The sequence below is a fragment of the Centruroides vittatus genome, unplaced genomic scaffold (genome assembly GCF_030686945.1).
Source record: "Centruroides vittatus isolate TY-2023 unplaced genomic scaffold, ASM3068694v2 contig_794, whole genome shotgun sequence".
Taxonomy (NCBI): Eukaryota; Metazoa; Arthropoda; class Arachnida; order Scorpiones; family Buthidae; genus Centruroides; species Centruroides vittatus.
In genome coordinates this window covers 503331-523918 of record NW_027122512.1, presented here as the reverse complement: position 1 = coordinate 523918, position 20588 = coordinate 503331, and the positions used below count along the sequence as shown (strand labels likewise).

General features: G+C 34.9%; 1 protein-coding gene across 1 annotated transcript; it reads right to left on the bottom strand.

Annotated features, from left to right (window-relative positions):
• Positions 1-1290: 1290 nt before the first annotated feature.
• On the bottom strand, positions 1291-15925 carry LOC136981788 (glycine receptor subunit alpha-4-like). The gene is made up of 8 exons (XM_067278162.1): positions 15877-15925; positions 13499-13572; positions 9682-9749; positions 9376-9602; positions 7164-7246; positions 1644-1765; positions 1479-1529; positions 1291-1409 (listed from the first exon to the last, which is right to left on the bottom strand). Exons 1-7 carry the CDS (start codon positions 15885-15887, stop codon positions 1482-1484), a joined length of 633 nt encoding a protein of 210 aa, XP_067134263.1. The 5' UTR covers positions 15888-15925; the 3' UTR covers positions 1291-1409; positions 1479-1481.
• Positions 15926-20588: the final 4663 nt, after the last annotated feature.

Genomic DNA, 20588 nt, shown 5'->3' with positions numbered 1-20588 from the left:
GGAAACGAACTGGCCGATTCTTTGGCCAAGATGGCTAGTACTCTCAAGACGCAGGATACATATACCAGGTTACCAAAATCAACACTGAAAAATTCCTTACATGAATGGGCAACTAATTGAATGGCGAGAAGATTGGAATAATTCAACAGCAGGGAGACTTTGCCACCAGTTTACTCCCTCTATTACTACTCGCATCAAGGCTAATTACTGCAAACCTAGATCCGAAACCACCCAATGTTTAACGGGGCAGAGCAATTTTATGGCCTACTTCTACCGCTTTAAGAAGAGAAACACTAATAAATGCCGATGTGACAATAATAGCGTAGGAGATGCCCTACATTTTATATTCCACTGTGAAAAATATGAAAGTCATCTCCTAAGCTATTATTGTAGGTCGGTGGTCAAAATTAGCCACCGACACTACAAAACATTTTTGATAAGAAAAATTTGTGGAAGTGTTTTGAAAGGTTTATTGAAAGCACCAGGGCTCTTCTGCCAGACTTCTACAGGAAAGAAAAAATTCCTGCAGAATGAAAACAAGAACAAGCAAGATGACCAGGAAGACAGTAAAACAACGGAATCGGCCGTGTAAAATTCTTCTGTACATAGTTTACCTGTCTAGTATTAGTTTAGTTTTAGATTCTAGATTTAAAAAAAAAAATGGTATTCCCATTAATTTGTATCGAGTCCTCAGGACGTACCATGTATTCAGTATTATTATATTAATATCATATTAAGCTGATATTTTCATTCTCTCTGCGTATTAAAATTGTAACCAGTTCTTAATATTATTGTAACATTGCAGTGTTCAAGGTTACTTTCTACCTACCCATATGTGATGTAACCGGGCCATTTCTTGTAATTGTTAATATTGAATATCGGTATTGTCAACTTTAGTAATTATAGTTATTAATAATTTCCGATCTAGCGCTCTGAGGTCCTAAGAACTTTTTTCACCTTTAGTTTTCCCCCCTCTTACTTTATACCTCTCCCTTCAGAACCCTTCCTTCAACCTTTTCTTCACCCCTTTCTCTTCCTAGTGGGCTAAGTTTGCAAAAGAAGGCAGCTCCTCCACCTTCTTTATTGTTATTGTTATTATTATTAGCCTTGATTTTCTTTACTCGTACACAAATGTCAGTAATTTGTGCCCATTTCATAATCATTTTGATATACCTCGAAAATAATCAATACATTTTAACTTACTTTATTTTTAATTTCCACAGATTGGTGAGCAAATGCGTATTCTATCAACGAAGCTGTGACGAAAAACAAACAAGCGAAGAGCCAAATATCCACAGCTTTTACATAGTCCACCGGTGGAGTGTACGATCTAGACTGCAGCATTTGAGTGACGATGGTAAGAAGAGAGGTAACCCCGAGTGTAATACGAGCGGGAACTGCATTCACATCTAACCAGAATGATAGCCAGGACAGGGTTACTACTACAGTACTAGGCAAGTAGACGTTGATTATACTACCCGTTAATCGCCGAATGAAAGTAAAGTCCGCATACAGATAACTGTAATTACCTGTAAGCAAAAAGAATTATCTTTGTAAAACTAATAATAATACAGTTTCGTAAGAGATTTGTAAGAAAACTTTCCAGTCGTCCAAACTTCGATTTTGCTACGAGGTTTGGGTACCTTCATCTCGTGTTTCAATGGCTGTATGTCTTCCATTAGTGCAATACCTGGCCCCAAGTCCTTGCATGGACTATCGTCGACATCGCACCATTCCAGACGTACCTTTTCTGCCGTATTTTTTACTAAAAATTGCATAAAAGTGCTTCAATATACAACACAAATATCGTATTTTAAAGTAAAATTTTATGCTATAAATATATTATTGTACTAATTCAACTACATTCTACTATAAAATATTCAATTTGTTGACTTGGTAAGTTTAAATGTATTTTGCCAGGCTTCTGACTTTTCGTGTATTCAAACATAAAACTTTAACAGTAAAAAGTGTACATAAATTCGAAATTATAGTAAAATATACAACTAAATAACAGAATATAATGTAGAAAACTTAAAATAAGTAAGATTAATGGTTTTAAAATAATACTTGACTTTTTCGTATGAAACAAAGAGCTAAATTCGTTTATTAGGCTATTAATATTAAATAATTATTAAGCGATTTGGGAAAAGGTATATCTCCGAGCCGCCATCTCTTGTTGAATATAATACAGCAATTATAAAAAATTAACTAATTCATACAGATAGCAACGTTTCTGCACTGTAAGCAGGAGTTACGGGTTCGATTCGCTCTCCAGGCAGACCTTTTCTTCCAGAATATTTGAAAATTAATTTATTTATAATTGTTATCTTTCAAAAAAGAGATGGAGGTCTCGAGGTCCTAGAATATAAGGTTACCTCATACAGCCGGTTTAGCCACTTCCTGTCAGATTCCGGAAATAAGTCATCGGTAGTCGAGAAATCGCTTTACAACAGTTAGCGAGGGAAGAAAATTTTGGAATTTCACCTATTTTCATTACTTTGTTGAGAGTTTTAGAGTCTTGACCTCTCTACTCTTTTTACCATTATTAAAATAACTTTTTCGAATGCCCACCCCTTATTATTATTGAAAAATATTATTCATTTGAATTGAAAAAAAGTTGTTTTTTCGATTTTTTTTAATTTGTAAAAATTGGTTCCTAAATGGCACCTTTTCCTATGGATAGCCAACTTTACAGGGGCCTCAGGGCCTGAAACGGTGGCTTCTTTGCATAATGTCTCTGTCATGCTGGAAAGCTGCCATTCGTCGTTTAGCTTAAAAATAATTAAACGAAAACATGACAAAACATAAAATGAAAATAAATTTATTGACAAAGACATATTTTAAATAATTACAAATAATAAAAAGAATAAAAAATAATTATAAAATACAATATTATACTATCAAACGTGAATGTACTCTGTATATTTACTGAATGTAGCAAACAATAATAAAATACATTATTATAAATTGGCTATGAATATATACCAAACATAGAAAAAAATAATAAAATACAATATTATTTATATATTTGCTGTGATTATATACCAAATATAAAAAACAATAATGCGACATAAAGTGATACATTTGCACAAATAAATAATATAAAAAAGTGAATAAAAGTCATATAATTACGAATAAAAGTATATATCTTATTATTATTTACAATATCTACAAAATTATTTACAATGATAATAATGAAAGCTTTCAAAAAATACTGTGATATAAGACGTAAGAAAATTTATGGTATAAAAAAGAGTAAATTTTGTTTAAAATTTTTCCACTGTATGGTATATTTTAAAACAGGGTGCTGGACACAAAGGCACATCACAAATTTGACAGTAATACCGGGTTTCCTTTCTTATTCTTTTCCCTGCACCGTCATGCTTAGTTTTACATACGGCACAGCGTCTAGCGGGAAATTTTTTTTGTCGGTCGCCGGAAGAAGATCCGGGAAATGTCTTTCCGTCAGTCTAATCGGACCTGGAGTTCTCGGCTGACCATGTCTGGTAACCCTCGTTTCGGTGTGATATTCCTGTATAATTCTTTCAACGATATTCATTCGAAATTGTAAATGTTCCATTCTGCCACCATTTTTTTATATAATATAAAAGAATTAAAGATACTAATATCTAATAAGTGAAAAAATACTTTTTTGTAAAATTTCTTCCCTCTTTTTCTTGCCACTGGATAATCTCGAAGATGCTGATCCAAAAGGTCAACACCTCCCATTGTGTCGTTATAGTCGACAACAACCTGTGGCTTTATAACTATTTTACCGGCATGAGTTTCTTTGCTAACCACGGCTGGATTGTGGACCGTAGAGAGTAAAATGACGGCTCTTTTGTCTTGCCACTTCATAATCATAACTTTACCTCTCTGCATCGCTACTGTTTCTCTCTTTTTCAATTTTTTATTTTGAATCTCAGCCGGGACCTGTTGTCTGTTCGTCCGCACAGTTCCAAAGAAATCTGTTTGGCAAGTTACCAGATAATCAGCTAGCTAAATGTGGGGAAGAATAAAAATTATCTTGGAGTTAAACTTGGAGTTGAAAGTGGTCCAATACATCCTCTCATCCGGTTTATGAATTATACCTTGCAGTATTATCACACTAAAGAACATATATATTTCCTCTATTGACACAGGGTGCCACTGGCTCCTGGATGTCTGTGGCTTCGTAAGTGCGTATCGATTAGTTTCCGTTGTTACGTGGTTCACCAGTTCGTTATCAAAAATAATTTAAAATAATCTAAAGGTTCTATCACTTGTGTTGTAGAGAACAGACATCCAGGAGTCCCAGTGAACGAAAACCGTGGAGGAGGCGTTGGCTTCGCGCCAATTTCTAGCGGTACCTATATCATATCCATCAGAGCTGCTGGAGTCGTCGATGCTCCGTGTGTAACTCTCTGAACCACCTTCAGACAGTGCCATGTATTCAACGTCACTATCAGACATTCTGCCAATGAGAAAAATCATCTAAAAACCCGTCTTATTCGTCTATGTTACGCGCTAACAATTAGATAATATTCTCCGGAATAAATGGAATTATCATAAACTTACTGGATGAAACAGAAGAATTTGCTGACAGATATCCAAAAAAGGAAACAAAACTGCAGGCACAAAATTGAAACACAACTTGACAGAGCAAGATCAAGACTAAGAGTGAGATATTCTACAATTATTCAAACGAAAAACACAGTAATAAATTTCTTACTTTCTACTTACCTTACAATAAACATTTACAACGGGCAAAGTTTTATTACATGTTTCCCACCTGAGAAATGGTAATTACATGCAGGTGTTCAAAAGTTCTTTTTAAATGCTTTTATACGTGAATAAATTTATAGAAATATAAATAACATATTAGCGTGTGTGATTATTCACTGTAAAATATTTTGTATGTATACAAAAATTTATACATTTCAAGATTTTATAACTTAAAAACAACTTTTTGTGTAAAAATTCAACCAATCTGTTATATGTTACATAGACAGGTCTATTTTCTCACAAAGAAAAAACTGCAGCTTTCTAAACCGACCTAGAGATATAATATGGCTTATTGTTTACAACTTTATTAGCTTGGGAAATTGAATTTTGTAAATCTAGGTCAACACACTTTTGTGCATCGATGATGTATATTTGATTTTGTTCATATGTTATACTGTTATAATAACAGAGCACTATAATAAGCAATTATTACCTTCTTATATGAACGAGTATACATGTATATTTTTTACCTATTACGAAAGTACCATAATATTCCGGAAGTACTTTGTTTTTTAGGAAATCTTATGGCTGGATGATTCTGAAAAAACGTTTATAAACGTAAAACAGTATGAATATACATATAAATTTAGTAAACTCGGGTAAAAATAAATAAGAATAATGATTTATGATTGTTTGTATATGTTTCTAGCTGACGAAGTATCTCCGAGAAGGCGTGGCTTTTTGCATGAAAATTCCCACCCCACAAACCCAAGTCGATGCTTATTCGTTGAAGGATAGTCAATTAGCTGTAATATACCAATTACAGCTCAACAAGCGTGTAAACGAAGGTTTGTTTCATCCAATGAACAAAAGAAGGTTGTTCTATAGCTATAACATGGGAAGGAGGAGTATCGTACAAACTGTAATCAAGTCTGTAGCGATCTAAACTTTGATTTGCTTTTTTGTATGTGTCTTTTGACTGTCTTGATAAATGTTTTGTCACCACCTCCGAACCATAAATATTTCGCGAAATACCGTCCTCTTCCATTGTAAAGCAATTAGAGGGTGAGGAGGCAGATTATTGGCTGATAAAATCGATAGTCAACTTCTTTACACTGTAGTCGGTTACTTTCTGTCTATGTTGATATTAGATCAACGAATCATCCACCTGTGAAAACGGTAGAGCTCAAATTTCCACTAAGTACCATCCCTCTCAGGCTATAGTCTTGGAAATATGTAAACAATCGTTATAAAATTGCTTGTTTCTATCGTTTTTTAGCTCTAATTAGCTAATTTATTGTTCTTAGAGAGTATTTAGATGAGTGAACATTATTTTAGAACTGTGAAGATATAAATTATTTGTAAAAGTGAACATTTCCCCTGGCTGTTACATAATATGAGAAAATATGTAAACAATTGCATGCAAAATTGCGTAGTATAGTCGATTATTGTAAAAATTGCCGAAATAATATAAAAATAATGTTTCTTATACATTATCACTAAGAAAACATTGTGTTGACTTCGACCCTCAGATAACTCATCCACTCCCCTCCTAGCAGAGTAATTAGAAAAGTAGTGTGAAAAATGACAATAACTTCTCACTTGGTGTAGCTAGCAGGCTGTGGTTTGTTTTCTTTTCAAACGAAAGATATGTGTGGCTAATAAATCTACGATATTTTAGCGAATTTCTATAAATAAATACATTTTGTTTCTGTTTAGTTCGGAAATTTAAAATTTTATTATAATTTTAAATTCGTCAATAACAAAATACAAAACTACGGTAAACTGTAGTATGACTTTGCTAGAAAACGAAAAAAAACAGACTGAATGTAGCGCGAATTTGAAGCGAAATACCACATTTGTAACGACACTTGCATCTGTAAACATGCTTTTCTTGCAAAACATCGTGTTTTTGAAAAATCTGTATATGAATATTTTTCATTATCTTATTATCAGAGAAAGATTTTTATCTGTCCTCCATTGCTTGAGCAACACTATCCCCTGGAGTTTGTAATGAAGAGAGAAATAGTATATTGTAAACAATGACATTTCACACCACGAGGCTACACAAGGGTGCAGTTCGTTTAGTACAAAAAAGAATTTTTACACAAGTACAGAACAAACAATTTCTTACATGTAAAAATAGTAATTAATGAAATATTAGCGTGTAATTAAAGCTACGAGCCTCCGGTCGGTAATGTTTTTACCGTAAGGACGTAGTAAGATGTTTCGTTTTCGACTACGAGCGACGTCAAATAAGCAACCAATGAGAAGCGTTTCTTCTCTATGAGGCAACCTTATAATCTAGGATCTTGATGGAGGTCTAGCGGACTATCACCTGCCAAATTGCTTATTAATTATTTCATTTTAATAGTAAATAAAGGAATAGGACTGTTCGTTTGCCATATTAGCACGATTCATAGTCAGTACGTGTTAAATTAATTATTAAATTTACTTACACAAACCAATTTTAAATACACAATCTTGAATATCGACGGGATAACGATGTAAATCCATAGGGCATGCCACACGAAAACTGTACCTATTGGAACAAAAATTATGTACTTATCATTCTGAATAAAACATTTGTTACTTGTTTTTACGTGAAACTTCTTCAAAAGCATTCAAATCGGCCTACTTTTTAGAACAATTTCTCCTCCATTTATAATTTTACATTTGTTAAGACTTCATCTTAGGTGTACAACTCCTAGACAAAAAATTAGAATATTCACCTAACTGAAAGTTTAATACACATTTCCTCGTGAACAATACAGAGTACGAAAATTATTTTCGACACTACATAAACAATATCTATTTATATTTATTATACCCATTAATCAGACAAATTAAATCAAAGGATTTTTGTTACAAATGGAAATGTAATGACGAAAAATAGAATAACAGTTTAACCGTAACAAGAAATTAAGTATTTGTTAAATATGGGTTAAATATAGAAAATACACCAAAATAAACTTAATATTTCGTGGCATTGACGTTCGCCATAATTACTGCTCGCAATCTGTCGGGCACTGTGCGGATTAATGCTTCGCATTCGTTTCTGGTGATGAAGTTCCAATTGTGTCGAATGCACGTCACTTGTTTCTCTTTAGAAATTGATCATCGTTCATTGAGTCGTCGTTTCAAGACTGCCCACAAATTTTCAACGGGGTGTAAATCTAGGAAATTGCTTGGTCAAGGCAGGATTGCAATCTGTCGTTCTTGTAACCAACGTATTGTTGACTTCGCTGTATGAGAGGATGCTCTGGCCTCTTTGGTTCTTCTTTATACACATGGGCCTTGGTCGCCACAGAAGACACAAAACAGGGATTCGTCACCGAAGAGAACGTTATTCCAGTCGGCTACTACCGTTCGCTCCAGTTGCTCTCCATTGTGCATGCAAGTGTTTAACGCTCTTAAAGCGGTTTCGCACGACAATCCTTCTAGAGTTTCTCTCATCGTGCGCAGTCGTTGCTCGTTTATGTCCACATTTTTGGCGTTTATTACTTAAAACTTGAACACGGTTTTGTTGTTTCAGTGCTCTGGAGACTGTTGGCTGCAATCACTTTACATAATTCGCAATTTCTTTTTGTGTTCTTCTTGCTTTGTGCGAGGCTATGATAGTATCTTTAGTTCTGTCACTGATGTCGCGCTTACACTCCGCATTATACTGTTATACTGTGCTGTCCAGCAATATGCAAATTTGCATTACAATTTAATTATTTATGACTGTTTGTCTGGCAGTTTTTGCTAATATTCTAATTTTTTGTCACGGTTAAACTTTTATACTATTTTTTGGTCATTACATTTCCATTTGTAACAAAAAGCCTATGATTAATTTGCCTGATTAACGGGTATAATAAATATAAATAGACATTGTTTTTGTAGCGTCGAAAAAATAATTTTCGTACTCGTTGTTCGTGAGAAAATGTACACTGAACTTTCAGTTAGGTGAATATTCTAATTTTTGTCTAGGAGTTGTAGTATCATGAATGAATGACGGCGAAGGTAAATGTCGTATTCAGAGATTCAAAATAAATAAAACTTAATGATTTTATCTAATTTTAAAATATAAATAAGGCCTGTATTTTTGCCATTGTTACTTTCCCCGCTGTTATATTTAACAGAAAGAAAGTATAGCGATCGGTCAAAACTGACCTTAGGAGATTTTCATTTTCGCATTTTTATAATTATTAATATAAAAGATTTTCATAAAATATCATATCAGAAGGCGCCACAGCAGTTTTAAATGTTGCTGCAGGGAAAGTTACGCAACTCCTTGCTGGATTTTATTATTATTAACGTCTGATAGAAGACCCATGTTGTCTGTCATTACTTCACCTAACATGAAGAATAAATTCTTAGATGTAGCGTTAAAATTTGTTCCTTTTTTCTAAACTTCTTCTATATAACGAATTTTATCTACAACCTTAAACAATAAAAAAAGTTCTTATCTATAATATAATTTAAAGCCTAAGCTTAAGTGCTTCTATGTGGCAAGCAGGCAAGTAACCAAACCACGAAACAAACTATGCTCTTGGTTTGCTTACTTACCTAGCTTTTCGTGTGTCCTGTGCGAAATTTTATTTTTGCCCGCCCTTCTTTTGACATCAACCATGTTACGGTTACTCTTTCACGTGCTACTTATAAGCACGTATTTTATTTCAATTTTACCTTGCGGTTTTTCGTAAGATGAGATCCTTGGTTATTAAAATGAAAGTATTCGGTATGGAATATTGAAAAAGATGGCCCCATTTAGTGTTGTCAAACATCAAATCCGGAATCCACAGAGTGTCATCTGCGGAAGGAGGAAGTACCTTTGACAGTGTTAGATTCAGAACTTCGAGTTTCAATCTAGGATCTGTCCAATACGCATTCAAATAGAAGAATATACGAAAGTCCTGAAAATTAAGAAATATTTCTATATAATTTTATGTATACGCAAATGATAGAAGACAACAGGAATGACGTGTCATTTACCATCGTTTGCTCTCGTATTTCATCCACATCCATGATTTCCATATTGATATAAACTGTAACAGGTTTACCTTAAAGTAAATAGATTAATGTAAATTATGTTAATATTATTTATAAATTGGCGAACAATCCACAGAAATGATAATAAATATTATTCCAAATTAAATTATATTACGTGGGCCTTAAAATTATCTTTTGCGTGCTGCTGTGACAGAGTGGATGAAACCACTCAACACGCAGTTAGTCGCGGGTTCGCTTCTTAATTATGGGACGATCACATAAAGTTTCTCCAAGTTCTCTTGGCGTGTCTAACACCTAAATACAAAGTCCTATCGAGAGGTACTACACTTGGCAATCGCCCATTTGTTGCGTGGCCACATCCCATCAAACCATTCATCTCCGTGGATTTTCAAGTGACGAAGCAACCAGCTACATCTAGATACTATATACACTAATACACGAAACTTTACGCACTCATGTCAGTTTTGTCAATTAATTAGTGAATAAAAAGATTCCACGTTTGGCATTAGGTTACATCGATTAATTGTCACCTGAAGATGTATTATAGATTAATATATTACGTATAATAGTGACGTGTTGAAATGGTAAAAACCGCTACACTAATCTACGCCGATAGCTGGCAGGGCAGCAGCTATTCACATTGCATGTCTTTGATGCTAAGGGGTTTCGGGTACATGTACACTATTTGTTAAATCTGTAAGGTAGCCGACCCGGTGGAGATAGGGGACTTGGAAACCCACTCCTCGGCACCCGTGTTAGGTTGCCGTCTTTTAGATGGGATCATTTAATCCCGCGTTAAGATAAACCGAAAAGAGGGTTAAATGTGGATCGTGACGGAGGACTTAAATGATGACAAGTGTTTTTAACACGAAAATCGTTTATTTGTTAACATTAGTGCTTATATCGTTAATCGACAGTCCTTCACTAATCTAGACGAGAACTTCGGCGTCGGTCGCAGCCCCGGGGCGGACGAGATGAGATCGCTGGACAGACGGACGATCGGGGAAATGGTGCAACGGAGTTCTATCTTGAGCGACGACACAACTCGATACGGATCACGACTGTTATCCGAATAACGAGGAGACTCTTGGCTTAATCCAGAGGAGACTGTTCTTCGACCTCGAAATCCCCATTTTTTTAGTTTTTTTTTTCCTCTATTCGCATTTCGGATTGGTTCCTCGTCCCATTCCTGGCTTCCCGATTGGTCTCTCCTTTGTTGCCAGGTGCAAGACGAAGCCTCTTCGGGTGGCGGGAAAGGTCCGATTCGAGGTGTCTATTTGATACTTCTGTATCGACTCTGCCCGGCAATTGTTTATAAAACACCAACACCTGCACCCATAATTCAGGCCGTTGTTACGCCATTTTTGACGTCTAAGAATTTTAACGATTATTTTCATTTATCAAAAATTTCCTCTTTTATTGTTCGAAAAGGTTTATCTCGGCCAACATTTCATAGACTCGCGAGTCAATGATCTACCTATTTATGAGCGCTCGTGTTAGAGTTAGTCTTCCGCTAAGCCCTTGACAGAAATTTGACACGAAACAGTTCCGAGTCGCGTTGTTTACTTAAGAATTTCGAACGTTACTAAAGTTCGAACCCCGTCTAGGGATCCACACATCACTCCTACCCATTGAATGTCCGGTCGAACTCGACATAATAGATATTTCCATCTTCAATGTTGGGTGCACTATATATGCAATTTATAAATTTAAAATATTATATCGTAAGTCACGCAAAGGTATCATTTATTCTTGCAATTGTATTTAATCAATGTCTGATAATGCCTTTCGAACTAATGGACGTAAACATAGAAATCATAAAATTCATATCGTTTAAAAAACGCAAATAAATTATAACAATTTAATGTATTTATAAAGATTGAAATTACAAATCAATATTTATAATCGTACCAATTATCGTGATGCAAGCGCACGCGAGTAATATTTAATAGTTTCTTTGGGTTTGATGGAACACGTCAACGTAACACACGGTCAATCCAAGGTCAGGACACGCGTGACCTACTTCTCGAGCCGGCATTTTGGGGTATTTTGAGTCGCATGTTTTAAGCAAACTTGTACGAGCAGTCAGTTTCATACGACAATAATTAAACTAAAATTGCATAAATCCACTGATTTCTAGTCAAAAATATAATAATAATTTCGGATGATTATGCAACCCCAATTTTATATAACTTTTCGATCAAATAGTTTAAAAAAAGCAATGATCTATATCAGTGGTGAGCAACCTTTTAAATCAACGGGCCAATTTAAATTTTAAAATTTTTTGGCGGGCCGCACATAAAGTAACACTTATTAATAATTTACAAAACTTTATTTATAATAAACATTAGAATAAAAAAATATAAAATTTTAAAAAAGTAAAGATTTCATATACAAATTTTAATGCAAAATAAAAACAAAAGAAAAGAACAGAAAAACGAATTTACTTGAAATTTTTAATGAGAAATTTGGCACTGTTTTTTCGATACGAGCCGATCAATATCAGCCGGAATTGATGAGGTAGCTACACGTACGCAGCTTTCTAATCGCGCATCACTCAGTCTCGATCGGTGGTCATTTTTGATTAATTTCGTGGTTGAAAATAATTGTTCGCAAACATACGTACTTCCGAACAGAGACATCATTTGCTTTGCATTTTTCGTCAAAAGCGGAAATTTCTCAGGGCTCACGTAAGATTTATAAAAATTTTCGATGTTTACTGAGAAAAATACATTTTTTAAATCGGTATTATTCTGCGTGTCGATCACTTCCATTTGAAAGTCTTCGGGAACTGTATCCACATCGATATTAAATGGCGAGGAAAACATTTTCGTGGAAAATGTTTTCCTCGCCATAAAAATCTAATCAAAAAAGATAATATTAAACATAATTTAATGATATTTTTAACAGAGCTTATCTGAGACATATCTTCTTTCCTGTAAACACACAAGATACAAATGTAATAAAACACTATTTTTGGGGGTCAGCAGAAGTATGCATAAATCAGCTTTTCTTCCATACAGTTTTTTACATTTAAAGTACTTTTCATATCTCTGGCAAAAATATGTAATCTCACTGACAGAAAAGTTGGCTGCCACTTAGCCCGTCTGCAGTTCTGCACCCATTTCGCTTTTCTCTGCTTATCTGCAGGAAATCTAAACAATCGAACGTTGGTAGACTTACTTTTACAATTAGGTGCCACACAATAACCCATTGTTTAACGTTTTGAGTACGTATGCACCCAATAACAGTCCACTCGCGCAAGAACCACGTGTAGTGAGCTCTATCGATAAGTCCTAAAATGGCCGCTGCCGCATAGAATCACGGGAGCGTGTCCTGACCTTATACAGATCTTGTGTCAATCCGCTAAAGAGAGTGCCCCCTGTGAGAAGATTCTATGGAAAACTGATGCCTATTTTAAATGTGCGGTGTCAAGAAAATTCGGAAAACTCCACATGGCAGCCGGTTGTTCGGGGAGCAACCCATGACTAGTGTTATCAGCTTGACCATTGGTGAGCACTTCTTACTGATTCCGATTTACAACTTTGATGGTTTTATATTATTGTGGAATTATTAACAAACAGGTCCGATATGTCGCAGAGACAGGACTCGACACATCCCAGATATGTAAGACTCTATAATCTATGATATGTCGTGACCCATCCTATGTAGGACGGGCTACCTTCTTGGAAAATTAAAATTTTTCTCTCGCAACGAGACGAAGTGTAAAAAATTTCGTTATAACATCTGTTCGGTGTTTGTACCGATTAAAAGGCGATAACTATAAATATTTTCTTACCATCAACAAGTGGAGGCGCGTAATTATCATAATCAGTAGGTATGATATTCATCCAACTGCGATCCAGTTCAACACTAAAAAAAATAATATTAATTAATTACCTTAATTTTGTATTTATAGAGTTAAAAGCTATAATATAATATAATATAATCTGTTATATGTTAGTGTCTCGTCCATATTCATCTTCATTTATCATTCTTCATCCTTCAACTATTCTGGCCGACCCTCAATGGGGCTAGCAAGCGCGAGAGGATAATGAGGAGCGGTGGCGATACTGGATAAGAACTAAACTTTACTTTCATAAATGAACTCAAAAATAACTTTTTTTATTTCTAATGCTAATTAATAAATTTTTACTGCCAAAAAATCAATTCTAAGTGTTAAAATGTCGAGAAAAATTATTGATTTTCTCAACTGTAAAACGTTACCCAATTTGTCCAGAATGTTAGCAGGGGATTTACCTCCGACTCGAAGAAAACTTAAGGGTCCAAAGTGGTTCCTATTCCTATAAATTAATGTCGGTTTTAATAACAATAAATATGTAAATGACTTTTCAATTAACAAGAAACATTTTGCTTGTTTCATTTGCTGTAAAATATCCTTCAAAAAAGGGTCGCTAAAGAACTAGAGAGGGCCACAAAGCAGCTCTCTTAGAGAGCTTATCCAGAGTAAATGCAGGAATAAAATTTCCTGCATTTACTACAATTTTTCTTAATGAACTTCCACGTGAGACTTCCTGATAGACAAAGATTATGCATTGCTTATATAGTTTCATTACAATTATCTGTTATGCGGAACGGAAACTTAAATATTGAAGCTAAATGACAATAACAGAATAAACAGACTTCTGTGGAGGGCTTTGTGAAAATTCTACTATAAATGTAACCTCCTTTACCATTCTTTCCTTTTTTTCGTTTCTCACTTTTTTTAGTTTTATTTTTATTATTTTCTTATTACGAAGGCCCTGATCACGTGCTCGGTTTGCCCGCGCATAAATCTTGCCCTGTTGATAAAACAACAGCGACTCAATATTTCTTTTATAAATTAGCATAGTTCCTTTTCTCACGTATTTTTTTACTTTTAATACCTCGCACCTTTTTGAACACTAATTGAAGTATTTATCAATACGAAACAATAGTTATGTATGTTAGAGCTTTCGTCGACATTGGGTGGATTACATTTAAAATTCATTTTATTTAATACATCATAAAGTTTATGTAATTTAACTCGAGTTTTTGTAACTATATTGATTTAACCTACATTTAAATTAGCATGCAACGAGTTAGGTGCAGCATACGAGTATCGACTGATAGTATCTAAACTGAGGAATTACTGTTTCGATAAACGATATGCAAGAGTAATACAAACGCCTTAACAATGCTACAAATTACACTATTCTATAAAATAATAATATGTTATAGAACAGTTGTTTGCGTGATAATGATACAATAGCTGACGTGTAATTGTTCTCATCACCTCGACACAAAATCGATCAATTATCACCGCTCGCACCTAATCGATATAACCTTATAACTTGACAGTTAAGATTGAATGATAAATAAATTATACACTGTGAAAATAAATTCTAGAAAAATACAAAATGAAAAATCGTTATGGCTTTCTTCCATTCAGGTGAAATTTTATATTAACAAGACAATTGAAGTGTCATAGTAAGGTTGTTGGAAAGACTATCTGCCAGAGACACCTGCATAAATTCACTCGTTAAATACTCTTATCTTTCGATTTTACGAATTCCGTTATAAGTGATTTTAAAAAACAACAGAACAGGTGTCTTGTCCCGAATACTTTTGATAATACTTTCGATTTAGGTATCTAATAACAACGAGAGATTTATGTTGCATACTCGAACATCAAACTTCGATATAAGCGTGTGACACTAGCATTTAATAGTAGTTACTACAAATACCGAATTCGTAAGTTTCGAGGTTCCACCCGGGATGCTTAAAATTGTTCGTGTTTCTCGTGTAACACCCCGTTTACTTTGCCACGTGTTTACAAAAACGATTCGACACTAATCACGCAAAGTGGATTAGTTTTTGAAAATATCGGTTTGAAAAGTTTCCTAAATAATATGTCGTTTATTTCCCTCTTATATTGTGTTCCTGTTCCCATATTATACCGTTATACCGAGGACATTCTGGTAACTTCACATAAGAACTAAAACACTGCAGCATTCAATTATAGTAGCCAATTGTTAGTTAAACAATAGATTACACATACATTTCTTACAATGAAGAACAAACGAAAGCAGTTTTAGTCTTTAAGCATCTTAAATTTACTTCAAGAATTTAATAAACTAATTTATTAATTTTGTTATTAATAATAGAATTTTAAAATAGTTTAAGAAGAAATTTTACCTTTGACCCATGTGGGTTAAGCACAGAACGATGCAAAGCAGCAGCACAATTGTCATCGCTATCAAATGCCACCAAATCACTCGGATTTACCGGCATGCATCGTGACTTTTATTGTACGTTTATTATTGATCAAAACAAAAATATGTTACGCGAGTTGTAATTTGTTTACACGAAGAGTCTTACGCAATAAATTACGCTCACTTTGGACGATAACGCATAAATCAAAGTTAAATGTTTCGCCTCATTACCGATTAAGTTTTTAACCCTTCCATCCCGTGGGCACTAAGGGGGCAATCTTGTAACTGATGTACACAAGTATCGACTCGTTGTGACCCTCAGCCAGAACACATAACACGCCTTATTCCTACACCAAATCATGATACAGGTAAAAACCTGAGGCCCTAACGCGAGGCCTAAAACTGCAGCTCGTTTAGCTTATGTACAAATACGGCCACGAATGTAACCGGCCTGATTTTTCTATTTTAATTGTTCGTGTTAAATTTAAACAACGTTTTTGTTTTGTTTTTAGAGTATACCATTGTATTGTAACAAATCTTTAAGAAAGTTTCCATCTGCAACGATTAAGATTTGTCTGACGATACTGATTTATTTTATACATTAACATTGTCCATTGTATACACGGTGTCCAATAAATCTGGAACCGCGGAAGCTTTGCCCTTTTTCATTTTCTTACAGGTTAAAGCGTGGCATTAAAAAAATCAATTCCGGTTATTTTGATGACGGGGATGCACTGTAAGAAACTGCATCCAGACCCGTGTGTGTGTGATTGGTGGAAAGTTTACATGCGAGGATGATCAGATAGATCTATGTTTCCAGGGGAAAATGATAGTTGAGAGACACAGATCGACATAGCCAAACTCTTCACTTGGAGATCCACAAAGATATTGCGCAGAACAAAGATTCCACAAAGATATAACACAGAACAAATAATGTCACACGCGAGGTAGTAATCGATTTTTATAAAGTGACCTTAGTGTTGCGTGCAAATTCTTGAAAACTCTATAATAATTATCATCAGCTGGGAAATTTATAATTAGAATTTCAAATTATTCTTTAAATATTTTACTCGAGACACGCATTTTTAAAGTTACATCCGAATTAATCCGAATTTGGATGTTTCAGTAGCATTTTTAGCATTAAAATTTTTACAAATTAGAAAATGTAAGAACAGAAGAAGCGTCAATATTTGCCGCTTCCTAAGATTCTCGCTTTGCTCTTGGTGTATACACTCGCTAATCTCTAAAAATTACCAAAAATAAGTTTATTTCATACATCGATATATCACTAATGCGGAATACGTACTGTAATTGCATTAGATATTTCATCATTGTATAATGGCTGATGTTAGAGGAACGGAGATAAACATCTTTTCTCCTAAAACACGGATCAACTTTAGTGAACCCTTTAATACCCATGAATTATTAAATATACGATTTCAACTGTAAACGATTTTATCAACTTTTATCACCATCAAATCCTCAATCTAAGGAAGGAAAGTTTTTCCATTATAGATTTATATCTTCGATTTTCAAGATATAAAATTAAATTGTTTCTTAAAACACACAAACATTACGGTACTTTTTCTTTGTTGTGGTAACGGGGCTCGTCCTGCAAAGCAGTTTCCAGTTGCTGTATTATTTAACATTAAAAATTTGATTTTAATATGAAGTTATTACAATACAAACAATGGCTTCGATCCACTCTATTCAAATTACGCTTTGTTTGCAGACTATAATTACATGTTTATAGTGTTATATCTTCACGCAACTGTACAGTCACCGTTAACAATGAGTAGAAATTGATAAACATCGAGTAAACTCTTGGATATTATGGAAGTTACACAGAAATAACTTCACTTGGCACGTTGCCTCAATACTTAAAATAATTTAAGCATGATTTTATTTACAAAATCACAAAATTAATCTGGTAAGTGTGAATGTATGTCTTTTTAATCCAAACGAATCCGGTAGACTTCCTCACAGCTATCAGGTTAGGTACTCCTTTATTGGAAATTACAAATGCATTTCGGGCCTATGCAGCGTTTAAGCTCCTCTTCTGTGTAATGCTATAGATGTTAAAAATAACAAAACGCGTAGTTAATTTACAAAAAACGCGCGTGTAGATGATCTTCAGGGTGACAATAGTGCAAAGTGAAAATGACACGTAATTGACAAAAGTACAGCGTTCGAGTAAAAATCTGGCAAACACATGGGTAATTGTCGGGTGACGACATTTTAAAGTTTACAGACCAAACTGACGTTACAAACCGTAGGGATACGTTTTTATTTTACTCAAAATAACAGTAATATTATTGTAGGTTATTAGATAACCGTATGTATAATTAATCATTTTGTACAACGTATGGGATACATACCAATATGATATTTACCGATATATAGGCCCTAATTATACAATGAAAGGTCTTTTTTTTTTATTTAAACATGTGTATCCTTTTAAACCAAAATGTTCAATGTCATTCCGAACATTTTGGTTTAAAAGGATACACATGTTTAAATAAAAAAAAAAGACCTTTCATTGTATAATTAGGGCCTATATATCGGTAAATATCATATTGGTATGTATCCCATACGTTGTACAAAATGATTAATTATACATACGGTTATCTAATAACCTACAATAATATTACTGTTATTTTGAGTAAAATAAAAACGTATCCCTACGGTTTGTAACGTCAGTTTGGTCTGTAAACTTTAAAATGTCGTCACCCGACAATTACCCATGTGTTTGCCAGATTTTTACTCGAACGCTGTACTTTTGTCAATTACGTGTCATTTTCACTTTGCACTATTGTCACCCGACACACACCCATATTTGTATTTTAAAAATCTGAAAGGCGCTCCTCTGCCTTCAAACGTATGTAAAGAAAATTTTTTGTGTCTGTGAAGATCATCTACACGCGCGTTTTTTGTAAATTAACTACGCGTTTTGTTATTTTTAACATCTATAGCATTACACAGAAGAGGAGCTTAAACGCTGCATAGGCCCGAAATGCATTTGTAATTTCCAATAAAGGAGTACCTAACCTGATAGCTGTGAGAAAGTCTACCGGATTCATTCGGATTAAAGAGCCATACATTACGTATATACAGCTACATCTGACATTGAGAATAATCTGGTAAACTTGATGTCTTCCCCAAGTCCCATGCTCTTAACCATAACAGGGGTGACTGAGATGGAAAAGTGTCTCGGTCTTTTGCATAAAAATTACAAGATACAAGCTACCAATTGGGCTGTAATTTTCAAATTGTCGAGTGTTCGGAGCAAAACGTGTGCATTGAATTAAAACACATCGTTACAGCCGAATCGGCTCGACATTCGAGTAAATGGAGCTCGGAAACTTGAAGCCATGGCAAAAATCAAGTCCTCCTGAATTGTTTCTTCGATTGTCGTGGAGTCGTGCAGCACGAATTCCTTCCATCTAGCCAAACTGTCAACAAGGGATATTATTTGATCGTTTGCTTGAAGAAACTCGTAGAAAACCACTCATTTGTGGGCAGGAAACTCGTGGATTTTACACCACAATGGAGCACCCGCTGACAATGCTTTTGTGAAGCTTCGGAAGTGGGCCTACTATTTGTGCAAATAAGAAAATTTTTTTTTTGTAATTTTTGTATAGAAGCAAATAATAATACTTGTTGTTATTATAAATTAACGTTGTAAAAAGAAACCGTCAAACAAGAAAAAAAATAGTAAAAACAAAAAATGAATATTACATGTCCATAAAAGGACATGTCTGTAGAAATTTCTGAGAAAGTCATTCTTCTCAGGTTGAAACAATAGATGAATTTGAGTACTTAGATCGAACATCTTCGAGAGGAATCGAATTGTCAGTCGATGTTGACTCATCCAACGACCTGGGTTCTGATCTCGTTACAATGCGTAACGAGGGGGGGATCAATTAGAGAGCGGAGGCAAGTCGACATCGACCTATCGAAATGTTCGATCTGGGACTCAAAGGAAAGTTATAAAACCCGAAAAAAAAGAGGAGATGACGTTCTCGGTCATTAGTTCTCTCGGTTCTTGGCTCTTAGAGCTTTGTCTCGCGATTTTACGACGGGATTTTTTTTTCGTGATCTTCGGCAGTTGGATTACACCTCTTTTGGAAGGTCACCCACTCCCTTGGATTTGTCACCTGTAATCTGAATCGTCCCTGCGTCCGGAACTTTCCCTCGAGAAGCTGAACAGTGCGCCCCGGGGCCATCATACTCCTGTGAAACATCGGAGAACTTTTCTTGTGGACTTTCGATTCCGAGAGGGGGCCCAGAAGACTCGGACGCCGCCGCTGATAAAAGTGTATCGTAGTTGTAAGCACCTTTTGTTATATAAACGGGTTACGAATGAAAACCTGTCTCTTGAGAGTTTCTTTCACTCCCACACGTGGATCGTGACCGCACGACATTCTGACTAACGCAGTCGTTCGGCAAACCTCACACTTTTGTCGTTCGTTAATTTTGGGCCAAAACTTCAATATGGTCCGCGGGTTCCGTATTCATCCGATATGGCACTGTCTTCCCTCCACCAAACTTTTGCTTGCTTCTTACCGTTTTAAGTCGATCGGTGCCATAAAAAAAATTTGTTGCCAGTCCAGAAGGGGTTTGGAAAAAACGACTATAAAGCCTACTTCCACGATGGCACATAAACGTCGACTTAAGTATATTGCAGTGGAAGGG

Bases quoted from the DNA above. Each gene is read 5' to 3' on its own strand.
- LOC136981788 (XM_067278162.1), bottom strand. The intron at 9,750-13,498 runs GTAAGAAAATAT...ATTTACTTTAAG, and splicing joins CGCGCCTCCACTTGTTGATG to GTAAACCTGTTACAGTTTAT. The intron at 1,530-1,643 runs GTACCCAAACCT...TTTTGCTTACAG, and splicing joins CATTGAAACACGAGATGAAG to GTAATTACAGTTATCTGTAT.